Here is a 20,017-nt window from a genome sequence, read left to right as displayed (position 1 = left end):
GGCAGGAGCTGGGACAGAGGAACGGGAGCTCACCATGCAGCAACAATGGGGGCCCTCCCCTCCTCCCCTGATGGGTTGCAGCCTGAAACTATGGAAGTCGTAGCTGCTCTTCACTTTTCAAGGTCCTCCTGGTTCTATGAGAGAGTGGGGCAGAGGAAGGTCTACTGACCTGTTTTTCACCTAGACTGTCCCTTCTTCCTCCATTACGTCCTGCATGCCTTCCTCGGTCTCAGAGCTGCTTTATGGGTGGTGTGACACCCCATAAATCACTCAAGGCGACACATTCAACTGCTTTAAACTAAGCATCCTTTATGAGACTGAGTTGGTGCTACCAAAATGGCAAAATGTGTAGCCCATCTCCCCTTTTAAGAGGAGAATTTGGTAATATGAATCCAAAATGTTTGGTTATCTCCACATTTGTCAGAGACAACATTTCTCTTTCGGATCAAAGGAAATCTGATTTGTAGGACATCTGTATATGGGAAAAGAAAGCAATAGTTCTAATATGAATGCCTCACCTGCAGCTGTTTTAATCTAAACATCCTCTATGCTGATATTTTATGTGCTTCTAAATAGAGTAAAAGTTGCATTCAAAAATGGTTCAGTAATAGAACAAACTGAAGAGGTGGTCAGAGTGTGAACTTTATTTATAATAAAAGATCGGGTGCCAGCAAGAAAACAGGTTAAATTGATTACAAAATAAAGCAGAGCACTGTAGCTCTGCACCTGGACTAATCACAGCCTACCCACGAACAATATAGTATTCCTAGTGTACTCTTTTCTTTCTCTTTCTTTCTTTGGCGAACACTTGTAGCCGAGTAAGATTGTCTTCCATAAACACAATACTAACAATAAGTCCATCAGTGACTGTGGATGCCAGTTCAGATTTTAAGGTCTGGTGCCACCTCTCTTTGGGAGAACTGGCCTGTGGCTCTTTCTGTACATGGGGATCCAATCAGTTATATCACATTTCCCAGAATGGGGAGACCATTTAATATTGGACTTAGTGGTTAAGCTTTGTATTTACTGCTTCTCCACCTCTGGGATTCACACCAGTTTCTACGCCGGGTGCGGTTCTTTGATGTGCAATGAAGTTTCTACTCTGGCTGAAGATCATTCCACATTCCATACATTTAAATGGTTTCTGCCCGGTATGGGTTCCTAGGTATAAAGTAGGTGCCGGGCCAAACATTAGGCAGAAAGGGGAGACTGCCTTGGGCAATTGAAAGTTGCAATGCTGGCAATTTCTTCTTTTTCTTAGGGAAAATGAAACCTTACATCATAATGCATTTTCAGGTGCCACAAGATGGTTGTTTCTACACTCTTAATTACTTCCCTGCTTTGGTTCCTCCCTGTGCAGTGAAGTGATGGCTTCAGTCGCTAACGAAGTGCTGTTCACATACCATGTATTTTGTTAGTTTTTCTCTCTGTGTGAATTATCTTGCGTGAAGTTAAGTTTGCTGCTCCCACTGCAGCTGTTTTCACATTCCATTTACTTGAAAGGCTTCTCCCCTGTGTGGGATCCCGGATACAGTCAAGTCATCACTCTCACTGAAGCTCTTTGCACACTCCATGCACTTTAATGGTTTCTCCCCAATGTTGATTCTTTGATGTAAGGTAACTGTAGTCCGCAGAATGTTCTTTCCACACTCCATACATTTTAATGGTTTCTCTCCAGAGTGGGTTCTCTGATGTGAAGTAAGTGCACTCCTACAATTGAAGCTTTTCCCACACTCTACGCATTTAAATGGTTTCTCCCCAGTGTGGGCTCTCTGATGTATATTAAGTGTAGTCCTTCGACTGAAATTCTTTCCACACTCCATACACTTAAAAGGTTTCTCCCCTGTGTGTATTCTTTGATGTGCAGTAAGGCTTCCACTATGCCTGAAGGATTTTCCACACTCCATGCATTTAAATGGTTTCTCACCAGTGTGGCCTCTTTGATGTACAATAAGTGTACTCCTACGACTGAAGCTCTTTCCACACTCCATGCAATCATATGGTTTCTCCCCTGTGTGGGTTCTTTGATGTAAAGTAAGGGCACTTCTACAATGGAAGTTCTTTCCACACTCCATACATTCTAATGGTTTCTCCCCAGTGTCTGTTTTATGATGTTCTATAAAGCTTTTGTTTTCAAACTCCATACATTTAAAGGGCTTCTCCCTGGTGTGTGTTCTTTGATGTACAGTAAGTGTACTCCGTCGACTGAAACTCTTTCCACACTGCAAACATTTAAATGGTTTCTCCCCAGTGTGCGTTCTTTGATGTACAATAAGTGTAGTACTCCGGCTGAAGCTCTTTCCACACTCCATACACTTATATGGTTTATCCCCAATGTGGGCTTTTTGATGCAAAGTAAGGTAGTAATTGACACTGAAACCTTTTCCACAAACTATACATTTAAATGGTTTCTCTGTTGTGTGGGTTAGTTGATGTGCGGTAAGCCTTCCACTCTGTTTGAAGCTCTTTCCACACTCCATACATTTAAATGGTTTCTCTCCAGTGTGGGCTCTTTGATGTAAAATAAGTGTAGTTCTCCAACGAAAGCTCTTTCCACATTCCATACATTTAAATGGTTTCTCTCCACTGTGCGTTCTTTGATGTAAAGTAAGGTAGTAATTGAAAGTGAAACTCTTTCCACACACCATACATTTAAATGGTTTCTCTGCTGTGTGGGTTCTTTGATGTGCAGTAAGGCTTCCACTTTGGCTGAAGCTCTTTCCGCACTCTGTACATTTAAATGGCTTCTCCCCAGTGTGAGTTCTTTGATGCACAATAAGGATGCTACTTGCACGAAAGCTCTTTCCACACTCCATGCATTTATGCAGTTTTTCCCTAGTGTGGGCTCCCTGATGTAAATTGAGATGATGACTGAGTCCAAAACTCTTTCCAAACACCACAGATTTACATGGTTTCACCCCTGTGTGTGTTCTTTCATGTGCAGTTAGGTTTCCGCTCTGGCTGAAGCTCTTTCCACACTCCATACATTTAAATGGTTTCTCCCCCGTGTGGGTTCTTAGATGTAAAGTAAGCTTACTCCTACGACTGAAGCTCTTTCCACACTCCATGCATTTAAATGGTTTCTCCTCTGTGTGGTTTTCTTGATGCAAATTAAGCTGACAATTGGGGCTTAAACTATTTCCAAACACCATGGATTTATACGGTTTCTCTTGAGTGTGGGTTCTTTGATGTTTAGTAAGGTTTCCACTCTGGCTGAAGCTCTTTCCACACTCCGTACATTTAAATGGTTTTTCCCCAGTGTGCTTTCTTTGATGTACAATAAGGAAACTACTGGTACAGAAGCTCTTTCCACACTCCATGCATGTATGTGGTTTCTCCCCTGTGTGGGTTCTTTGGTGTAAAGTAAGATGGTGGTTGAGACTGAAACTCTTCCCACACACCATGCATGTGAACGGTTTCTCCCCTGTGTGGGTTCTTTGATGTGCAGTCAGGTTTCCACTCTGCCTAAAGCTCTTTCCACACTGCATGCATTTAAATGGCTTCTCCCCTGTGTGGGTTTTTCTGTGCTTAATAAGGTTACCAGCACTACTTAACCTCTTTCCACACTCAATGCATTGAAATGCTTTCTCCCCTGTTTGGGTTCTATGACGTGAACTGAAGATTCCACTCTGACTGGAGCTCTTTCCACACTCCACACTGCTGCTCCCTGTGCATTCTTCATGTGAATTCACCTCGACATGGACATCAGTGTCCTGAGGAGTGGAGGATTTCCTTTCCCCATTTTCCAACATGGTTCCTGCACATTTTTGGGGTGATCGCTGATTTACAAATTTTTCTTTCACTGTTTCACACTCCACATTTCCTGATGACCCCACAGATGGCTCTTCATTATTCTCATTCTTCTGCCCACTACCTGTTTTGAGCGAGAAAAAGAAAATGCCATTCAAATCGCAAGGCAGAAGCAGGGCCCCTCAATACACATTGAACTCAGTTCTTTGCTTATACTTTTTTCAAGCTTGTCCCCCTCCCTCTCTCTCCCTGTCCAGCTGAATCTGAAGTTAATTTCTGAATGTACTACAATCTCAAGGTCCCTTTCCACTCCACCTCCCACCTGCTGTGACTCCCACCTGCTGATCTTTACCTTTCCTTAGAACCCCATCCAAATGGATCTTTTATTGGCGGTTACAGCCCACACACTTCAGCTGCGCTTTCTGCTTGTGTGGTGGCACCTCCTTGTAGCAGAATATTTCCCCGGAGGCAGATGACAAGAACAATAAGGTAAAGGTACCCTGACTGTTAGGTCCAGTTGCGGACAACTCTGGGGTTGCGGCGTTCATCTCGCTTTATTGGCCGAGGGAGCCGGTGTACAACTTCCGGGTCATGTGGCCAGCATGACTAAGCCGCTTCTGGCGAACCAGAGCAGTGCACGGAAACACCGTTTACCTTCCTGCCAGGGCAGTACCTATTTATCTACTTGCACTTTGACGTGCTAGGTGGGCAGGAGCAGGGACCGAGCAACAGGAGCTCACCCCATCGCGGGGATTCGAACCACCGACCTTCTGATCGGCAAGTCCTAGGCTCTGTGGTTTAACCCACAGCACCACCCACGTCCCTGACAAGAACAGTAGTCATAGTCAAATTCCTCAGTCAAGAGCTTCTATATTGCTTATTGCACAAGAATTTCAGTTACAAATATATACAAACTATTTACATGCCTACTATATCTCTCCAGCACGGTATAAACTTCCTTCCTTTATTTGCACTAAGCAAGCCAAGAGTGGCACTCCAACACACTAAATAAAATTCTGGAACCCTCTTTAAAGCCTAAAGGAACTTTTATCTGTTTCTTGAATAATGTTTTCCTAACATCTTCTCCTTTCACCCAAGTGATGAACTCTGGTTTGGGAAATACTTTCCAAAAGGCCAGTTAATTCTGAGTACAGTGGTACCTTTGGTTGCGAACTGGATCCGTTCAGGAGCCCCGTTCACAACCTGAGCAGAACGTAACCTGCGTCTATGAGTGTTCTGTGTGTGCATGGGTAGCGATTCGCCGCTTCTGCACATGCGTGTAACGTCATTTTGAGCGTCTGCGCGAGCAGTAAAACCTAGAAGTAACCCTTTCCGGTACTTCCGGGTCACCGCAAGACGCAACCTGAAAAGATTTAACGCGAAGCATCTTTAACCTGAGGTATGACTGTACAATATGCCCAGACACTCCTAGTGCTACTACTGCCATGGCTCCCTTCCCAAAAGCAGGGAAAGGCAAGATCTTAAATCTCCTGCTGTGGTGATAGCAGAGGGGACACGTAGACCCAGCAGAATCCAACTGACACCCGTGAAGAGGATCTCACTGTACACTGACTTCAATTCAAGGGAACCATAGTGGATATTTTGAACTTGAGGGAATATCTCAGCACATTGGAAGGGGAAACTCAGCCTGGAGGACACCTCTGCTCTCTAGAAGAATAGTCCTGCTGGATCAGACCCAAAGTCTTCCAGACATGGTCAATTTTTTGCAGCTTCAGGCGTGCATGTTCATGCTTTGTGGGGGCCAGGGGCAGAAGGGGGTGTAACAACAAATGCAATTGTCACCTTTGGACAGGAGCAGAGTTGCTACATCCTCCTCTCTGTCGTCTATCTAGGCAAGCAAGAAGTCCCATCAGATTTCAAGGAAACAAAGCAGCCAGGAAATAGCACTCAAGGAGGATGTGAAGCAGGACATAAAGGCATCAGGTTCTCCTCCCTCTCTTCCTGGAGCAAAAGGGCCCCCTCCCAACACTGGTACCTGCTGAGGTCTCCCCTTCTTTGGGGTCCTGGAGGAATGGATCTTGTCCTTCTTCCCAACAGGAACTGAGGTCTGATTCTGCCAAGGAAAGAGATATTATTGGCTACTTTGGAGCACAAAACTCTCAGTCATTTCAAATCAATCCGTATCTACGTCGACAAAGGCAAAGAGGAAGGATTGCCATATCCGGATCCTATAAAGACACGCAACATGAGCAGGAGAGGGCCTTGTGGTCCCCACTGTCACAAGGGGCATTTGTGTGAATATATGGATGCTTCTTCAGAGAACAAAGCTGCAAATATTGTAGGGTACATCTGCAAAAATGGGGATCCAAGCGGGCTATTCTTCTTAAATTATTCCTACTCTGCATGAATAAATGCACAAAAGCTGCTTGACACCTTCAACGTCTAGCAGTCCAGAGGCATAAAAATTCATCCTTACCCAGAGAGGCCAGCATCTCATAATTCTCCTCCATGACTTCCTTGTGCAGAGCTCTTTGGCCTGGATCCAGCAGAGCCCACTCCTCCTCCGTGAAAAACACAGCCACCTCCTCAAAGGTCAAGAGGGCCTGGAAGGTCACCAGATCCTGGAAGAAGAAGCCAAGACAACTTCTCTTAGATCCCCCTCATCTCTGTCTGTTTGGTTTCTTGGTTCTCAGTTGCTTTTGGTGGCCCTGGGCAGGATAAAGCAACTAGCAAATTCAATCGTTAATCATAAATAATACCCAACCAACTCCTACCTGCCCTTCCTCCCCGATGCTGTTTCCTTACCTGAGGGAGCTGCCTGGCACCTTTTCCCACCGCACCTGTAAGAAGAGATGGTCCAGATGGTGTCTCTGTGGCCATCAGGCTGTCGGTCGGAGAGAAGGTGATTGAGGAGGCCTGAAGGGAACACTTCAAAACAGGAAGCAGCTCTCTAGAGAAGCCATCCCTGGCCCTGCAGGGGAGAGACACAGAATGGGAACAATGCCATCCTTTATACAGGAACTTTCTAATACTATAAGCCAGTGTTTCCCAACCGGTGTTCCGCGGCACACTAGTGTGCCGCGAGACGTTGCCTGGTGTGCCGTGGGAGGGAGGCGGGCGAGTCGGGCGGCGAGAGGCGGGGCGGCGGCGGCGAGGAGAGGCCGCCCAGCGCGGGGCTCTCGCCGTCTGCCTGCCTGCGTGGCGCTGACGTCACGGGGCTGTAACGTGCCCCACATAGACACACACGGGGCGGTGAGCGAGCTCCCTCCCACATCCCATCGCCGGCTCTGCACCGGGCAGTAGAGCTCGGCGAAGTCGCTGCGCTGGAAGGCCAGCAGCGCGCGCGCCTTGGCCAGGCTCTCGCCCGCCTGCGCCTCCAGGCACGGCGCCTCGGCGTCGGGCGGCAGCGAGCCCAGGAAGCGGCCCAGCCGGCCGGGGTCGCCCGCCTGCAGCAGCGCCTCGCACCCGCATGAGACCTGCTCCGCCGAGAAGCGCGGCGAGCCCCGCGCTTGGAGAGGACGCAGCAGCCGTCGCCAAACCCGATCCTCCTCCTCCTGCTCCGCCGCCGTCCTCTGGCTCTCGGCCGGGAGGAGCCTGCGGCGACGGGGCGGGCGCCGAAGTTGGCAGAAGTTGGCGCGCCTCCTCGGCAGCGCCTTTGTCCTCCTCCTCCTGCCTCTGCTCTCCTCCGGCCGGGGGGCTCGGCGGGGCCCGCGGGGAAGGAGGCCATGTTCGCGGCGCGCGGGATCGCAGCCCCCCTCCTCCTCCCCCTGCGCCACCGTCCCCTTTCCACATCCTAGGAGTCGCGGTCCGCCTACCGCCCCCGGGCCGCGGCGCGGCTCCCAGCCCGGGCTGGCCTCCGCCTCCTGGGACGCGCGCCCATCCCCGCGGCCCCCCAAACTTCGGAGCGACTCTCCAGACGCTTCTCCCCCGCCTCGGTCTCCCTCCTTTCCACTTCTCTTCCCCCCTTCCTTCCCTCTTTCTTTCTCTTTCTCTCCCACCCGCCTTTCCTTCTATTAACTTTCCTTTCCCCTCCCTTCGTCCTTCCTACTTTTACTCCTGGGCTCCTCCCCCCTTTGCGCAGCCACAAATCAATCTCTCTCTCTTTTTTCCCCTCTCTCTCTTCTTTGCTCAGACGCAAAAAAGCGCCGCTTTTTGGAAATCCGGACTGCTGTCCCCGCTGAAACGATACTTTAAAAAAGGAAGAACCCACTGGCTCTTATTTCTGTTTAAAGCAGTAGATCCCGAACTCTTTTGGCCCACTGCCCCCTTGGTTCCACATCCCCCAGTGTCCCCTATGCTTACTCTATAGAAAGCATTACAGGGGTTAACGCGGCTCGCTAAGGAAGATATTAATAGAATTCTGCATTTGGGGGGAGACCCTAACAGTCATCTACCATTACCTTCTATGCTGTTACTATTTTTTTTTTTTTTTACATAAGTAAAAAGTGAACTTTCCCCATCTGGCATGGTGGTGTGCCTCGAGATTTTTTCATGAAACAAGTGTGCCTTTGCCCAAAAAAGGTTGGGAAACACTGCTATAAGCTACCTAATCGGACTTCACAGAAAGCATTATGGTCCGTACCTCTGCAGTACTCACTTAACAACAACAACAATTTATTATTTATACCCCGCCCATCTGGCTGAGTTTCCCCAGCCACTCTGGGCGGCTCCCAATCAAGTGTTAAAAACAATACAGCATTAAATATTAAAAACTTCCCTAAACAGGGCTGCCTTCAGATGTCTTTTAAAGATAGGATAGCTGCTTATTTCCTTGACATCTGGTGGGAGGGCGTTCCACAGGGTGTGTGCCACTACCGAGAAGGCCCTCTGCCTGGTTCCCTGTAGCCTCACTTCTCACAATGAGGGAACCACCAGAAGGCCCTCGGCGCTGGATCTCAGTGTCCAGGCTGAACGATAGGGGTGGAGACGCTCCTGCAGGTATACTGGACCGAGGCCGTTTTGGGCTTTAAAGGTCAGCACCAACACTTTGAATTGTGCTTGGAAACGTACTGGGAGCCAATGCAGATCTTTCAAGACTGGAGTTATGTGGTCTTGGCGGCCGCACCCAGTCACCAGTCTAGCTGCTGCATTCTGGATTAATTACAGTTTCCGGGTCACCTTCAAAAGTAGCCCCACATAGAGTGCATAGCAGTAATCCAAGCGGGAGATAACTAGAGCATGCACCACATGCATGAGACAGTCCACGGGCAGGTAGGGTCTTAGCCTGCATCCCAGGTGGAGCTGGTAGACTGCTGCCCTGGACACAGAATGAACCTGCACCTCCATGGACAGCTGTAAGTCCAGAATGACTCCCAGGCAGTGCCCCTGGTCCTTCAGGGGTAAAGTTACCCCATTCAGGACCATGGAGTCCCCCACACCCGCCCACCCCGTCCCCCAAAAACAGTACTTCTGTCTTGTCAGGATTCAACCTCAATCTGTTAGCCGCCATCCATCCTCCAACCGCCTCCAAACACTCACACAGAACCCTCACCGCCTTCACTGGTTCTGATTTGAAAGAGAGGTAGAGCTGGGTGCACACTTATTGCTTGCTCCAAAACAGCCATCCATGATATCCCCTTTCTGACCTTTTGACACATTTATAAAAAAAAAGGCCCTAAAATATTGACAAGACTCCCTGGTTGGAAGAAAGCTGACATCTGGAGGGCATCTCCATCTCAGCTCAAACATGAAATGTAGTTTGTGGGGCAGAGATAGGAAGATTAGTGACTTATGGCCCTCCAGGGCTTCCTCAATAATAATAATAATAATAAATTTTATTTATACCCCGCCCTCCCCGGCCAAAGCCGGGCTCAGGGCGGCTAACACCAATAAAATAAAATCACAGTAAAAACATAATAGGGGGGAAAGAGAGGGAGAAAAAAGAAAAACCAATTTAAAATACAAGTTAAAATGCAATTTAAAAAGCAGCCTCCTTATAAAATAGTTGATAAATCAAGATCATTAGGGGAGGGAAACATAAGGGTCAGACCGAGTCCAAACCAAAGGCCAGGCAGAACAGCGCTGTCTTGCAGGCCCTGCAAAAAGATGTCAAGTCCCGCAGGGCCCTAGTCTCTTGTGACAGAGCATTCCACCACATTGGGGCCAGTGCTGAAAAGGCCCTGGCCCTACCCGCAGGTAGGTGGGTACTAGGCTGCATAGCGCTTTAAAGATCAAAACCAGCACCTTAAACCTGACCCTGTACTCCACCGGGAGCAAGTGCAGTCTAAGAGCGTCGGTTTGTGTGAACTGTTTAATATTCCAGCACAGTGAGGTGGAACAGGGTGAGAAATAACTGGGGGGGGGGGTCAAAATAGGCTGCAGGGCATCCCTCCTGAACACAGTTTCAAACCCGCCTCTATCTTGATGGAGCACATAGAAAATAATAGCAAGATTGATATTATACACACAAGGCAAAAATGCAAACATTTCCAAGCTATCTCTCTCTCACACATAACCAGAGATGTCCAAGATTGAGGAATGATATACAGAGGAGAGAGAGAGAAGGGAAAGAGGGAACTGAGGGTGCAAGCAAGTGAAAAGTGCCCTTTCTTCTAGTGACCAAAGGAGTCCAAGAGGGATAAGATAAGATAAGATAAATTTATTGTCATTGTCCGTATATACACAGTATACACAACAACGAAAATCAAACACCCACCCAAAGACCGGGTTCACATACACATTTGCACATATCTCCAATACTCTCATCCTATTCAGACATAATCTATAAAACATAACATAATCCAGAATATAACATAACCTATTAAAGGCATAACATAACCTAAAACCTATCTCATTCCTTCCTACTCCCTGCTTGCTATTTCTTACAACTGGCCCTGAGATCATTATTTAGTGCAATCAGAGCTCTTGGATAGAAACTATTCAGAAGGCGTGTGGTTCGTGTTTTGATTGTCCTATATCTTCTGCCCGAAGGCAACAGTTCAAAGAAGTTGTGAGCAGGATGGGTGGGATCTCTCAGGATATTGTGTGACTTCTTCAAAGTGCGAGACGTGAAGATCTCATCCAGGGTTGGTAGTTGGAGCCCAATAACATTCTGGGCAATTTTAATTATTCTCTGTAAAGCTTTTTTATCCGTTTCAGAGCTGCTCCCATACCACGATAATATACTATAGGTTAAGACACTCTCGATGGTACTGTGATAATAGGACAGAAGTAGGTGCTGAGATAGATTCAGTCCCCTGAGCATTCTCAGGAAATACAACCTCCCCTGCACCTTCCTCACAACCATATTAATATCTGCAGTCCATGAGAGGTCCTCAGAGATATAAATGCCCAGGTATTTAAAACTACCAACCCTTGGGGACCCTTGGAAGCAGGCAATTGGCAGTAATAACAACAGGAACCTTGCCATTCATGGAGAGGAAGTTCCGCAAATGTTTCAAGAGTGGCACACCCAAGTCCTCCAACCTTTATCCTTACAACAAGAGCAGTGCAGCACCCCCTCCCCATTTACCTCCCCCCTCAACGCCCCCTCCCAAAGTATCATTGATTCCTTTTGGCTCCTTCCCACATCAGCCTCTTTCTTGCTAAAGAAGCTCCCAAAGCCAATAATAATAATAATAATAATAATAATAAATGCACTCTACGTGGGGCTACCTTTGAAAGTGACTTGGAAACTGCAATTAATCCAGAATGTGGCAGCTGGACTGGTGACTGGGGGCGGCCGCCGAGACCATATAACACCGGTCCTGAAAGACCTACATTGGCTCCCAGTACGTTTCCAAGCACAATTCAAAGTGTTGGTGCTGGCTTTAAAGCCCTAAACGGCCTTGGTCCAGTATATCTGAAGGAGCGTCTCCACCCCCATCATTCAGCCCGGACACTGAGATCCAGCACCGTGGGCCTTCTGGCTGTTCCCCCGCAGCCTGGAAGGAGCAGTGGCTGAAGGAAGGAAAGGGTCATAGGGTGACGAGGGGGAGGCAGGAGGTAGGAGGGTTGTAAGACAAAGCCAGAGCATCGCTAGCCAGGCTGGGGCGCTGCAATCCCTCCGAGCTCAGCAGGATTTGCATAATTCTGAGCAAGAATGCGCAGTGTGCAAAGATGCACAAAACAATGTAGGAACAAACCCCGAATGAAATATTTGCGGTCGATTATGTTATATATAATAATAATATTTAAAGCAAGTTGGTCATTGTGGGAGGGGGAGCAGCTGTCACCTGGCGACTCTTCAGCGTCCCAGTCAGATTGCACCAAAATGTCTTCGCCTGCTTCCAAGGACGCAGATCTTGCAAAAGGCAAGCCCGGAGGGAAAGGGTGGGGGAGCCAATTCCCTGCATTCCTCTCATTCCCCACGCCTCCCCCAATAAAACCCTTTCCCTCCTCCTCCCTCCCCCCCCCCAGCTGCGCTGTTTGCAGATGCAAATCCTACCCGCACCTCTTACTCCTCCTCCTCCTCTCCACGGCTGCTTCTCTTCCGGGGATATGGTCGGAGACCCCTCCCAGACTGCCCCCCCCACTCCAAAACATCCTGCCTCTCTAGGAAGCGGAGCTCGTTGACCCAGATGGAGGGGTTGGGTGGCAGGAGTTTCCCACTCTTTCTCCTCCCTGCAAGCAGAAATTCCCTTCCCTGCTGCAAACAAGCTCTGTAATCCCATTTATTTTGCAAGAAGGTGCAAGTTTCATTCTCCGGCAGCGGCAGTAATTTACGACAACCCTAAAGGGTAGCCCAGTGTTGTTATAATGCACACTTTTTTAAAAAAGGGGGGTGTATGAAGTTGTATGGAGAGGCGCAGAACAGCTGCTTTGCATGCAGAAGGTCTCAGATTCAATGCTTTGCATGCAAAAGGAGACACCAGGTTCAGTCCTCGACAGGGAAAGAACCCCCCCCCCAATCCACTCTGGTGGATGAAGATTGTACAGCTTTACTCCCCTCCCCTATGCATATTTTGCACAAGCCCGACTCGCATCAGGATCCTGAAATGCTTGCGGGGGCTGCTCTGCCACTATAGTTCTATGGGCCCGCGCGTTCAAAGGGGAACCCGAAGTGTTGCTACTCAATGTGTCGGAAGTTTCAAGACAAAGACAATAGGAGTCCCTCGAGAGGCGGGAAGTTTTAGAAAAGGGAGGAGGGGTGTGTCGGTGGGGGAAAACGCCCCCCCCCCTTTTATGGCAGGAATGGAAACTGGATTAACGATTTAGGGAGGCAAGCGGCCGGAGAGGACAAAGAGGTAAAAATGAAGCGGGGGGGGGGGTGATGAGAGGGGGAGAGGGAAAGAAGACCCCACACACACACACCCCACAAGAGCCGTTCCCGGGACCCATCGGCAGGGGCCCAGATCCATGCATCCCAGCTGCAAAGTGGGGACTCAACACCTGCCAGGTTTGCATTGCATTTGAAGCCCCCAACCCCCACCCATAAGAGATCACCCCCACTCTCAAATTCACTGTGGGGTTTGAAGCGCGGTGTGGGGTGCACGATGTCTTACTCCAAAGGAAACCCCCGCAGGGATTCCATTGCACAATATCTCTTTTGAGGACTAAGGGATGCTCAGCTGAGCGGCTGAGGTCCGAGCCGAGGTCCCAAACCTGGCAGGAGATCCCCAGGGTCTCCGCGCGTGTTGCGCCTTGTCGGGTCCTTTTGGCAGGAGAGGTGGAGGGAAGGGAGTCCATGCAAGGCTTAAAGGAAGCGAGGGAGACCAGGAGAGAGACCCCCCTCCCTTCTCCACTCCCCCCCCCCCGTCTTGCGAGGCCCCTCCGGATGGAGAGTTTTACGTGCTGTTCGGGGCGCAGGGCGAGGGGTGAGCTGCGCCAAGGGTGCTTCGGGGACGGAGAGAGGAGGGCAGAGGAGTTTGGGGGGCTGAGAGAGCCACGGAAGCATGGGGGGGAGCCAAGCCCAGCATTGCCAGTACAGTGGTGCCTTGGGTTACATACGCTTCAGGTTACAGACTCCGCTAACCCAGAAATATTGCTTCAGGTTAAGTACTTTGCTTCAGGATGAGAACAGAAATTGTGCTGCGGCGGCACAGCGGCAGCAGGAGGCCCCATTAGCTAAAGTGGTGCTTCAGGTTAAGAACAGTTTCAGGTTAAGTACAGACCTCCGGAACGAATTAAGTACTTAACCTGAGTTACCACTGTAGGTGGAACTGCATTTTGGGGAGCAGAATTTCCTTTGTTCTTGCATTTGCTCCCGATCCCCACCCCCCACCCACTCATCCACCAATTGCATTTTTCCTTTCTGTGACAGGGAGACCATTGAACCAAGAGCTGAGGGTTACACGCACATTAATGCTCAGGGGCCTCCTGTCCCACCCCCTTTCTCTTACTCTTCCTCCCTTACCTGGGTTTTCTTCTCTTCCTTACCTGGACTACCTTACAGGGACCTTTAGGAAGTTCTCCAGAATAATATGCCCCACTGTGGGACCACTGAGTTCCTTTATCCAAAGAAGTTGTCTTCCTTTTTCTTCCTGTTCTGTTGTTTATTTCTTGCTATACAGTTACCTGCTTAAGCACAAATCGAGCTGGCGAGAGGGTCGTCTTGCCCATCCCAAAAGTTTGACTTCCTACTAGGGAAGAGGGGGGTGTTGAAAACCCACACAGGACCCCCTTCCTCCCTGCAGAAACGTAACCTATCACGGTAATTAGCAATGTTCACTTTCCCCTGCACGATTGATCATTGATGCTGTTGAGCACCAATCCAAAAATATGGGTGGAGGGTGCTATGGAAATGCTTTTGGATTTATATACCATTTATATACAGTGGTACCTCTGGTTAAGAGTTTAATTTGTTCTGGAGGTCTGTTCTTAACCTGAAACTGTTCTTAACCTGAGGTACCACTTTAACTAATGGGGCCTCCCGCTGCTGCCGTGCCGCCAGAGCACAATTTCCATTCTCATCTTGAAGCAAATTTCTTAACCCGAGGTACTGTTTCTGGGTTACTGGAGTCTGTAACCTGAAGTATCTGTAACCCGAGGTACCACTGTATTGAAAGCTTCTATATTATTTCTTGGTTTTGGTAGAGTTTGTTACAAGCTGCTATACAATCCATCTGCATGAAAAGATAATATAGCGGTACCTTGGGTTACATACGCTTCAGGTTACAGACTGGAGAAACCCACCAGCAGGGCCTGAGTGCAAAAGCTCCCTCCCCTCTTGGGATTCCCATCTCCTGGGATTCAGATGAATAATACCTCTGAAGGTGGATGGAGAAGATTGCTAGTAGCTGGGAACTGAAGGACTGTTACTGACGAGCAGCCTCAGGAAACAAATGGTGCAGGATTTGGTAATTTGTACGGTTTGTTGGAAAGTATCAGGAAGATGTTACAGATCATGGAGGAAGGAGGAAACAGAATACAGATATTTAGCATGTTTGGCGAAGAGGAAAGATGGAGAAAGTGTAACCCTCCAGATGTTGCTGCACTACAACTCCCGTCTCCCCTGGCCATTGGCACTTGGAGTCCAACCACATCTGGAGGGCCAGAGGTGCTGCATCTCACCATAGAAGGTTCCTCTTGGTGACTGTTCAGTGTTACTTGAGAGTTGTAGGCAGAACTGAATACCAAGGGTTCTTGAGACAGTTTTCAGGGATTATTATAGATATCATACCCTACAAAATCTAAATTGCCCACACTAAATTAACGTTTGGATTATATCCCAAAAGATGTCTGGCTTATATTCTAGAAGATGTCCTGGCGTAGCAGACGTTCTGAAGCACAGCCCAGCCTAAGAAATGATGCCAGGGGGAAATGATCCTGGTTTGAAGATTGATTTATTCTTTACACACAAGTTTTAAATCCCTTTTAGTGTAAACATCTCTTGTTTGAACCTCCTCCCTCTAATATAACATTCATTCATTTCATCCTTACAAGTGATCTTTAATATTAACTGTTTTCAGTGCCACACATATTCCCTGTTGGAGCAAAGGGGGTACGTCCGGGAGACCTTGGCCCCCAACCCAAAGGAGGAAGGATAATGAGAGGGTCCTGGACAGGGAATTTCCACTAAGATATTCCTATATTACAATACGGGCAGAAGGTCAGGCAGAACTAACTCGTCTTCCTCAGGGAGACATAGAGAGGAGAGGATCTAGGAGATGTTAAAATAAGAAAAGGCGCTAATTGGGCTTGCTGTGTGTTAACTTCTCTTATTCTCTTCCTTGAAACACTAACAAGATTTTCTTTCCACCCCACTCCCAGAAAGCCAACGGAGAAGGCATTCAGAATTCCGAGGGGCCACCTGCAATTTCATTGGGTAAAACAAATAAAATGTTCAGATAAAGAAAATATTTAGACATGTGGAATGCGCTTCAGTCAGTCTGCACGGTTATCACATCAATGAACTCATACAGTGGAGAAACCATTTAAAGGAATGGATTGCGGAAAGAGCTTAAGTGGTAATGGAACTCTTGCAAAATGTCAAATTCAAACTGATAAGAAACCATTTCAATGTATGGAGTGTGGAAAGATCTTCAATCATAGTTCGCACCTTACTGTACATCGTCGAACTCACACGGGTGAGAAACCATATAAATGTTCAGAGTGTGGAAAGAGCTTCAGTAATAATGGAGCCTGCAAAAAACACCAACGAATTCACACAGGGGAGAAACCATATAAATGTTTGGAGTGTGGAAGGTCCTTCAATAATAGTGGAAACCTTACTGTACATCAACGAATTCACACAGGGGAGAAACCATTTAAATGCACACAGTGTGGAAAATGCTTCAGTTGTAGTGGAAAACTTACTTTACATCAACGAACTCATACAGGAGAGAAACCGTTTAAATGCACACAGTGTGAAAAGTGCTTCACTAATAGTGGAAGTCTTAATTCACATATCCAAACTCACACAGGAGAAAAGACATTTGTATGTATGGAGTGTGGAAAGGCCTTCTGTCATAGTGGATCCCTTATAACACATCAGCGAACACACACGGGAGAAAAACCATTTACATGTATGGAGTGTGGGAAAGGTTTCATACATAGTGGAAATCTTAATTTACATCTCCGATCTCACACAGGGGAGAAACCATTTAAATGTACAGAGTGTGGAAAGAGCTTCAGTCAAAGTGCACATTTTAGAATACATCAAGTAACCCACACAGGAGAGAAGCCATTTAAATGTATGGAGTGTGGAAAGAGCTTCAGTTATAGTGGAAATCTTGATATACATCTACGAACTCATACAGGGGAGAAACCATTTAAATGTATGGAATGTGGAAAGAGCTTCACTCAAAGTGCACATTTTAGAATACATCAACAAAGCCACACAGGGGAGAAACCATTTAAATGTATGGAGTGTGGAAGGAGCTTCAGTGATAAAGGAAGTCTTACAAAACACCAACAAACCCACACAGGGGAGAAAACTTTAAAATGTTTGGAGTGCGGGAAGTGCTTTAGTGAGAGTGGCGCTCTTACAAAACATTGTCGGACTCACACAGGAGAGAAACCATTTAAATGTATGGAATGTGGAAAGAGCTTCACTAAGAGTGGAAGCCTTGCAAACCATCAACAAACTCACAGAGGAGAAACCATTTAAATGGATGGAGTGCTGAAAGCACTTCAGTTATAACTGAATGCTTGCGAAACACCCCTTGCCCTCTCATGCGGGAGAAACCTTTTAGTTGTATGGAGTGTGGAGAGTATTACCCTCAGAGTTTGCTCTTCCCATGACATCACGGATTCCTATAGGGGGAAATTGGTGGTGGAAGCATGGTGTGTATTTGATGTATTTGGTGTTTCCATGTAAAGCTATACATATATGTATTAAAATAATGAAAGTAATGTCTCACAATAATAAGTTTAATAATATGTAATGTACTGTTAGATAGTGGGGGGAGTGTGAACCTGCTGATGTGAATGATGGTGGGCTGAAGAGAGAGACAGAGAGAGGAAGGAAGGAAGGAAGGAAGGAAGGAAGGAAGGAAGGAAGGAAGGAAGGAAGGAAGGAAGACTGGGAGAGAGAAAGGCATAACATTCAGATTGCATTTTGGGAAAGATTATGGAAAACAGATCTGAAATTCACGGCATGTTGTACGCTGAAAGAAAATTATATGAGAATGATGTACCTGTGGTATTTGACTCCTAGTAAGCTCCCAAAAAATGACGCAGGTGGTGCTGTGGTCTAAACCACAGAACCTAGGGCTTGCTGATCAGAAGGTCAGTGGTTCGAATCCCTGCAACGGGGTGAGCTCTCGTTGCTCGGTCCTAGCTCCTGCCAACCTAGCAGTTCAAAAGCACATCAAAGTGCAAGTAAATAAATAGGTATCACTCTGGTGGGAAGGTAAACGGCGTTTCTGTGCACTGCTCTGGTTCGCCAGAAGCGGCTTAGTCATGCTGGCCACATGACCTGGAAGCCGTACACCGGCTCCCTCGGCCTATACAGCGAGATGAGCGCTGCAACCCCAGAGTTGTCCGCGACTAGACCTAATGGTCAGGGGTCCCTTTACCTTTAAGCTGCCAAAAATGTATAGAACAAGTACAAATATGTGCTGGGAGTGTAAAGAAAAAGAAGGTACCTTTTATCATATGTGGTTGTTGTGTAAAGTAATAAAGTCTTTATGGGAAATGATATATAACGAACTGAAAAAAAAATGTTTAAAACAACTTTTGTATAAAAACACACACCCAGAAGCCTTCTTATTAGGAATTGTATGTTCTGACATTCCAAAGGAACAGAAAAGGCTCTTCATGTATGTGAAAACAGCAGTAGGGATGCTATTAGCCCAGAGATTGAAAGAAGAAAGAGTCCCTACTAGAGAGGAATGGCAAACTGAGTTGTTAGACTACACTGAAATGGCAAAACTGACCGGAAAGGTCAGGGACCAAAAAGACAAAAACATCAAGAAAGAATGGCGAAAATTTATAATTTACATAAGAGACTACCGTAACCAGAAGAAAACATTAGCAGGATTTTAATCTCATTTGTAATGTAACAAATACTATGGACAATATGGATACGAAACATGAAATGATTTGCAGTTGAAAATGTTGACAATAGCATTGGGGGGAAGTCTTGATATTAAAAAACAACAACTCTGTATGGCTTTGTATTCAGTTTTGCTATAAATTTTTATTTGGAAAAATAATAAAAACAAATAAAAAGAGAGAGTGAGAAAGCCTGCCTACGAGATCCAATTTTCCCCCTTCTCTCCTTTGTAGCCCCTCACCCAGCTCTCCCCATTGGACTTTTAATATGACAAGTGGTGTGAAGAGACAAAACAGGCAGCCTTCATCTTCCTCATCCCCAGTTTGCTTTTTATTTTAGATTAATTTTTCTCTTCACCCATCTTGTCTTGCCCCTCCCACCCACTCCTTTCTTCCTTAATGCTGGGGGGGGGGAGCCCCTGCAACATCCTCTCTCATTCCTTTACCATATTTTTCGCTGTATAAGACGCACTTTTCCCCTCCTAAAAAGTAAGGGTAAATGTGTGTGCGTCTTATGGAGCGAATGCAGACGGGAGGCTCTGCTCAGCGCTCTGAGCCGCGTGGAGCGTTTGTGCGGCTCTTGGGGGTCCTAACATCTTCCATTCTGTGTACATGACCAAGCCAGTGTGGTCAATGCTGCAACCCGCAAGTGGGGTGGGGGGAGAGAGGGTTATTGGTTAGCGGGGTGTTTATTGCTCTTGTTTTTATTATGTATTTTGTATTTCTTTCTTGTATTATGATGTTGTGAACCACCCTGAGATCTATGGGCAAAGAAAATAAAAAGACAGAGCACATATTTGTTTGAGAATGTTCTGTCAGATGCTGCCCAAAATCTTCCTGATGCAACCATACGGAGGGCAATGAGACATCGCTACTGGAGGGTGTAAGGTGCCCGTTGGTCGTAGTACACAAGCTTAAGATGAGTCAACAGTGTGATGCAGCAGCAAAAAAAGCTGATGCTGTTCTCGGATGCTTCAACAGAAGTCTAGCATCCTGGTCAAGGAAAGAAGAAGAGGAGTTTGGATTTGATATCCCACTTTATCACTACCCGAAGGAGTCTCAAAGCGGCTAACATTCTCCTTTCCCTTCCTCCCCCGCAACAAACACTCTGTGAGGTGAGTGGGGCTGAGAGACTTCAGAGAAGTGTGACTGGCCCAAGGTCACCCAGCAGCTGCATGTGGAGGAGCGGGGACGCAAACCCGGTTCACCAGATTACGAGTCTACCACTCTTAACCACTACACCACACTGGCTCTCCTAGTCCTAGTCCTTCTCTGCTCTGCCTTGGTCAGACCACACCTGGAGTATGGTGTCTAGTTCTGGGTGCCACAATTTGAGGAGGGTATTGACAAGCTGGAAAATGTGCAGACTTTAAAGGATCTTGAAGCCCAGCCTTAAGAGAAGTGGTTGAGGGAGTGGGTTGTGTTTAGC

General features: G+C 47.2%; 2 protein-coding genes across 9 annotated transcripts in view; one reads left to right on the top strand and one right to left on the bottom strand.

Annotated features, from left to right (window-relative positions):
* Window positions 1-624: 624 nt before the first annotated feature.
* LOC309364383 (uncharacterized protein) overlaps window positions 625-20,017 on the bottom strand; it is a 155,808-nt gene continuing 136,415 nt past the window's right edge. Inside the window, exons 1-5 of one of the 5 annotated variants that reach the window (XM_081901543.1) lie at window positions 12,098-12,210; window positions 6,517-6,682; window positions 6,188-6,332; window positions 5,747-5,824; window positions 625-3,874 (exon numbers count right to left, since the gene is read on the bottom strand). In XM_081901543.1, coding sequence (XP_081757669.1) covers window positions 1,482-3,874; window positions 5,747-5,824; window positions 6,188-6,332; window positions 6,517-6,682; window positions 12,098-12,195 — 2,880 coding nt within the window. In that variant the 5' untranslated portion in view covers window positions 12,196-12,210 and the 3' untranslated portion in view covers window positions 625-1,481. Of the gene's footprint in view, window positions 3,875-5,746; window positions 5,825-6,187; window positions 6,333-6,516; window positions 6,683-11,885; window positions 12,028-12,097; window positions 12,211-20,017 lie in introns of those variants that run through there. The other 4 variants (XM_081901544.1, XM_081901545.1, XM_081901546.1 and 1 more) reach the window with 4 other exon arrangements.
* Window positions 12,610-17,830, top strand: LOC309364970 (uncharacterized protein). Of its 4 annotated transcripts, none has more exons than XM_081903027.1 (3): window positions 12,610-12,896; window positions 14,163-14,302; window positions 15,862-17,830. In XM_081903027.1, the coding sequence occupies exon 3, from the start codon at window positions 16,034-16,036 to the stop codon at window positions 17,198-17,200; it is 1,167 nt and encodes a 388-aa protein (XP_081759153.1). In that variant the 5' UTR covers window positions 12,610-12,896; window positions 14,163-14,302; window positions 15,862-16,033; the 3' UTR covers window positions 17,201-17,830. The 4 variants fall into 4 exon arrangements, with proteins under 4 accessions (XP_081759153.1, XP_081759154.1, XP_081759156.1 ...); XM_081903029.1 differs by lacking the exon at window positions 12,610-12,896 and adding an exon at window positions 13,028-13,048; XM_081903028.1 differs by lacking the exon at window positions 14,163-14,302.

Source organism: Podarcis melisellensis (genome assembly GCF_964234715.1).
Source record: "Podarcis melisellensis genome assembly, chromosome: 2".
Classification (NCBI taxonomy): domain Eukaryota; kingdom Metazoa; phylum Chordata; class Lepidosauria; order Squamata; family Lacertidae; genus Podarcis; species Podarcis melisellensis.
The sequence above is the reverse complement of the archived record's forward strand: the minus strand, read 5'-3'. Positions and strand labels throughout refer to the sequence as shown.

Excerpts from the sequence above, each read along its gene's own strand:
- LOC309364970 (XM_081903028.1), top strand. The coding sequence starts at position 16,034 with ATGGATTGCGGAAAGAGCTTAAGTGGTAATGGAACTCTTGCAAAATGT.